Below are 6,357 nucleotides of genomic sequence, written 5' to 3' on the forward strand. Positions count from 1 at the left end.
TGAAATAAATATAATTTGTAAATGAAATAATAAAAATTAGTAAAAATAATAAAATGATGAAAAGTCTTGCTATTTTTAGGTGTGAATAAATTAAATATTTAAAATATATTTATATTATTTTATTTATTTCTTGAATTTTAGAGACCAATAAGTGTGAGAAGGATTAGATAATACACAATTAGAAATTGATGGAGAAAATTGCAATAATTTAAAAGAAGAAGAATTTAAATACAAAAAAAAAACATGAGGACACATGTCAACAAACCCCCCTTCCACATGTCATAAGAAGGGAAAAAATCAACTTTATATATATATATATATATGTGAGAAAGTGTCTCTAGATGTCTAACGCACTGCATCGTTGAGTTCATTTAACATTCTCGGAGATATCCATAATTACTAGTATTATTGTTTTGGTGTACTATGCATAATTTTCATTCCACTACTGCTTTGGTGACTCATATGTGGACAAGCTTAGCTAACTGCTGCTCGCCGTCAGCAAGCAGGTGAGATTCATGATAATTGATTTACATATTTATTTTAATATGATCCTTTCCGTTCCACTTATGTATATTTTAAACCGGTTCCACTTAATGTTTTGACCAAAAAATGTCGGATTTGAAAAAAAAAAATCACACAAATAATATAATTAGACTGATTTAATTGTTTTTTTAAAGGGGCATAAAACTGATTTAATTGTTGTAAATGAATCCGAATGAATGTGTTTAAGAAAAATGTTATGTGAAATGATATGATTGTTTTCCTCGTAGAGAAAATAACGAATTAAAAACACCACATAAAGAACAAAGGGAACAAATCCTTTGTAATGCTTATTTGTTGTAACAAGTAAAAATGACCTCAACAATGGCCGCATGATCTTATTACCCAAGAGGACATGCTCTAGATGTCACATGTTAATCATATTGACTTGCTCGTGTACACGCATTGCATAGACACGAACATACTTGCAAATCACATTAAATGTGGTCATGTCTTACGCCTAAGTCCTCCACTTCATGTGGAAGTACGGGCATGACTTCTATATTCACACACGACGGATTCCGCAACCTTATTTTGTCAATAGGAGACGCGCAATATTCGACTGTGTCAAGAATACTCGTATCTTCTATTTAACCTATCACATCAAAATTGTCTTCAGTTCATCAATCCGTGTATGAATATGATAACCTGGTCAACACGCCCTAAGTCATGTTATCCTCCATTTCGTACAAACATCGTCTTAGTCATCTTAAGTCTCAGATCGAACATTGAACATTCTTGAGCTTTTAATCCTCTTTTATTGACATTTTTTCAAACATACTATTCAACAACGGCAGTCGGCATGACAATTCATCAAACTTCATGTGAACTCGTATTCAAAAAAAAAAATATCACTTTATTTGATTCACCCATACAATTAAACTTTTTATATATTCATTACTCAATCTCCATAAACACCAATAAAGGCAACTATATTCATAACTTTTTTGTATCTCATTATTTTTTATCTCACGTGTTACCAAGTTCAGTATCATTAACGCAAGCTATGTTAAAACCTACAACAGCCATATTGACAAAATATGTTCAAAAAAAAAACAGCCATATTGACCGACTCATGAAATTCATCTTCTATTTAAAACAATTTCTCATTTTCTTGATTTTCCAAAAGAAATTATAACTTTTTAAAATAGTATGGATGCTACAAGTACGTATGACAAATATAATGTTATATGTCTATATATATAATGTTATTTTAACCAAGTCAACTTGGCTTAATAGTAAAGAGGTTTCAGCTGAAATTTTTGCCATGGGTTCGAGTAGTAGTATTGGCTATCCATAGACATTTTAAATGACAAAAAACTTGAATTTTTATGGACCTCGTGGAATTAGTCTTTGAGCCTAAAAAGTTTTTACAATCTCCGCAATTATCAAAAAAATAAAATAATATATATATATATATATATATATATAATGTTATTTAAATTTAGTTGAAAATACACTTTTAGATGATATTTTGATAGCTTTTAATATCATTGGCGAAAGATGCGGAATTTGACCCTAAATTTTCTGCCAATTTTAACTTTACATTCTCTCCGTTACACGAGCGTTTAACAAAGTAAACAATTTTAAAGTAAATAAGTAAAAAAGTTATTGTAATGTAATTGTGATATACTGATACATTGACATAAAGCTAGCAAACTAAACGGAAGGTGTCATTTGTTTGAGAAATAGTATAAAAATACTAGTATCCCACTAGAAACAAAACAAAACTGTTTTTTTTTCTCATATTGAAAGGATCACATGATTTATGCCTAACCTCTTCAGTTCACCTAAGGGGCGGTAAAGATTCCAAAGTAAAGAACATAGAAATGGGCAATAGTCGCTTAATAAAAACAAAAAGCACAAATGCTAAGATAGTCCAATTCCAACGGCAACGTGAGTGTTGATTAATTAACTGACTACTGCTGATAAACGATACGAGATATGCCCACTTTTAGAGAATTAGACAAAGAGTATCTAATATATAAAGAGATATCCAACGCTAATTTATAATTAGTATGAAACCTTATGGGATAGAGCCCAAAAGTAAATTCATGCGGGCAAACCTCTTAGACCCAAAGTGGACAATATCGTTCTAATCGGATAATATAGAGTTGGACATGGATTTAAACAATTGCAACAATTGGTATCAAGAGCGGTTGACGAGAAATATGCAAGAACACCAAACTACCTTTTGAGTAGAAACGGGACCCATCGAGTTAGGATTGGGAGATATGTGGAAGAGATCAAGTCAAAAGATCATAAAATTGGTTGTGGGACACGTGATGAATATGGTCCTTAGTTTGAGGGGGAGTTTATGAGATATCAAACTAAGTCCCACATTGGAGAATTAGACAATGAGTGTCTAATATATAAAGAGATGTCCAACTCTAATTAGTACGAATCCATTTGGAATGGAGCCAAAAAATAAATTCATGCGGACTAACTTCTTAGGTCTAAAATGGACAATATCATACTAATCGGACAATATAGAGTTGAACATGGATTTAAACAATTCCAACAAACAATATTATTACATCCTGTCAACGTTTTACAAGGTAAATTGGTTATTTGTATCCTCTTAAAAATTGTTAAAACGTCGTGAAATTCTCGGATTTACAGTAAAAACTACAAGATGATGTGAAAATGTGTATGGAATATATTAAAGGAAAAGGCGAAAATAATAGTGAATTTAATAATGTTCCCTTGCGGTACTTTTGAGGTGCGGTGATAAGTGTGTAAAATCTTCATATTGACTCAATATCGCTATGAGCTGTGGTGCTAAATGTGCTTAAGATATGGTACTGGTTAAAAGCAAGAGTTGGTACTATTGCTTTTCTGTTTCAAATTTTCATGGAAGGTTTGTTTTATGCGATATTTAAGAATTAGCATATAATAATTTTAGGTCAGAAAAGACTATCCCTAAACCCAAACTCTTCCTTATTAACAGGAAAAAATTCATATTGACTTCAAAGTTTAGATGCGTCATTTGGAGAGAAGATCCCACATTCAAAATAGTTAAAAGATTTGAGTAATATATAAGAGACTTGGTCACTCCACTTTGTTGACATGAAGCAGAATTAAGCAGCTAGACTTGAGAATTAAGCTGTCAAACTTGAAAATACTTATAAGGTTTTATATGGTCTTATAAAGGTTTTATAAGGTTTTATAAATGTTTTATAAGGCTTTATAAGAAGCACCAGACTTAAGTTTAGAAGCAGAAGACCAGACTTGAGAAGCAAAGAAAAAGAAGAAGAAAGAAGAAGACCGTTGAGTATTTTTAAACAATAAATATTTTATTGTATTATGTATAGAGGCAACTTGCCTTTAAAAGACTTGGATCTAGATCCACAATTTGAATTTTAAGGGAATAGACTTTCTCTCTCTCTTTCTCTCTCTCTGTTCTTCAATGTTCTTCATCTACATCTCTTTATCCTCACATTCTTTCATGGTATCAGAGCAAGTAAGCTCCTGAGATTCATTCTTATCTACTCTATTCTCTTTACTTCCACAAATATCTGATTTTCCCTTTCTATTTTTCGTAAAGTTCATCCTGTTCTTGAGTTGTTCTTCATTCCCAGAAAAAAAAAAATGGAAAACTCATAAACGGATGTCTTTAAATCCGTGTCTATTCCGGTTACCCTCAAGGGAACCAACTACTTACTATGGTCTAGACTTGTCAAAACCGCTCTTGGAGGCAGAGGTCTTTGGGAGTATGTTGTTGACGACAAAGACACCAAGAAGACCATACTAGGAGAGGATGGTAAAGAAGTTGTTGCTGCGGCTAAAGGAGGAGGAAAGAGAAGTCAGAAGGATCTCATGGTCCTTTCCATCATTCATAATAGTCTTGAAACCTCTATCTTGGAAGCTTACTCCTACTGTGAAACTTCCAAGGAGCTGTGGGATACTCTCCAGCCAGAAGGGAAGGTATATGGAAATATATCTAACATCAGTAGGGTGTTTGAAGTCAAGAGGGCTATCAACACTCTCAGTCAAGAGGACACTGAATTTTCCAAGCATTTTGGGAAGTTCATATCGTTGTGGGCCGAGTTAAAGATGCTAAGACCGGCCAGTCTTGATCCGGATGTACTTAATGAGAGAAAGGAGCAAGACAAGGTCTTTGCTTTGTTGTTCACTCTCAACCCGGGTTATAGTGATCTAATCAAACACATTCTAAGAAGTGAGAAGCTTCCATCACTTGAGGAGCTTTGAGCTCAGATTCAAAAGGAGCAAGGCTAAGTGGGACTCTTTGGTGGCAAAGGAGACCTTATCATAGCTAACAAAGCTGAAGGAAATGAGCACAAACATGAGGGCATAGCTAACAAGAGGTATTACAAGCCAGAAGACAAGAAAGTGTGGGTGTGTGACCATTGCAAGAAAAAAGGTCACGGCAAAGACAAATGTTGGATCCTTCACCCACACCTCAAGCCTCAGAAGTTCAGGACACCTTACTCTGATGCAAGGGGGAATTTCTCTGGTGAAATGGGCGAGCCATCTACTCCTCGTCCCATGAACTCGGTTGCGGCTGGAGAAGGGAAGACCTTGGGATTCAGTGGCTGTTCTATCATGAGGACTACCCAAGATGAGACAATCAAGAGGTCTGATCTTGATGCTCTCATCAAAGCCCTCAAGGAGAACTCTGGTAACACACTTGGTTTATCCTTAAATGCCTCTTATAAACTGCCCAATGTGGTCAAGAAGGTTGCCACTGATCTTAACTACAAGGTTATTTTTAGTCCTAATGATGTCGTATTTCAGGATATTGAGACTCTTAAGATGATCGGAAAGGGTGTTACTAAAGAGGACTTGTACCTGCTTGAAGACACCATGACTAGATCATGTTTACCTTATGCTTTTAGTTCAATCCCTGTCTTAAAAAATGATGTATTGTGGCATGCTAGGTTAGGCCATCCCCATTCTAGAGCACTGAACCTGTTATTGCCTAATGTTTATTTCAAAAATGATGGATGTGAAGCATGTATTCTTGGCAAACATTGCAAGACTGTGTTTCCCAAGTCATCTACTATCTATGAGAAATGCTTTGATCTTATACACTCTGATGTCTGGACTGCACCATGCACTTCTAGGGAAAATCATAGATATTTTGTCACCTTCATAGACCAGAAATCTAAATATACATGGCTGACTATGATACCATCTAAAGATAGAGTACTAGATGCATTTATAAACTTCCAGAGCTACATAACTAATCAGTTCAATGTTAAGATCAAAGTATTCAGGTCAGATAATGGAGGGGAATATACAAGCACAGCTTTCAAATCCCACTTGGCCAAGCATGGAATAAGCCATCAAACCAGCTGCCCTTACACTCCACAACAAAATGGTGTAGCTGAGAGGAAAAACCGACATCTGATGGAAGTGGCCAGGTCCATGATGTTCTACACCAACATGCCTAAGAGGTTCTGGAGAGATGCAGTCATGACAGCATGCTACCTCATCGACCGAACTCCAACAAGAGTCCTTGATGATGCCACACCTTATGAGGTATTGAACAAAAGAAAACCATCTATTGACCATTTACGGGTATTTGGGTGCTTGTGCTATGTATTGCAAACAGGTGATCATAGGAACAAACTTGAGGCCAGAAGCACAAAGGCAGTGTTCATTGGGTATTCTACCACTCAAAAAGGTTACAAATGCTACTCTCCAGAGACAAGAAGAGTCTTAGTATCCAGAGAGGTCAAGTTTGTGGAATCTAGAGGCTATTATGAGGAGAAGAGTTGGGACAATCTCAAGGATCTATCTCAAGGGGCCTCAGATAGGGCAAACAACCTACGGATTATCATGGAGAGCCTA

The 6,357-nt window shown here is 35.3% G+C and overlaps 1 protein-coding gene across 1 annotated transcript; it reads left to right on the forward strand.

The window, feature by feature from the left end:
• The first annotated feature begins 3,988 nt into the window (after nt 1-3,988).
• On the forward strand, nt 3,989-6,229 carry LOC106323726. The gene is made up of 4 exons (XM_013761805.1): nt 3,989-4,003; nt 4,189-4,720; nt 4,802-6,045; nt 6,119-6,229. The coding sequence occupies exons 1-4, from the start codon at nt 3,989-3,991 to the stop codon at nt 6,227-6,229; spliced, it is 1,902 nt and encodes a 633-aa protein (XP_013617259.1).
• The last annotated feature ends 128 nt before the right edge of the window (nt 6,230-6,357 follow it).

This window comes from Brassica oleracea, chromosome C2 (assembly GCF_000695525.1).
Source record: "Brassica oleracea var. oleracea cultivar TO1000 chromosome C2, BOL, whole genome shotgun sequence".
Taxonomy (NCBI): Eukaryota; Viridiplantae; Streptophyta; class Magnoliopsida; order Brassicales; family Brassicaceae; genus Brassica; species Brassica oleracea.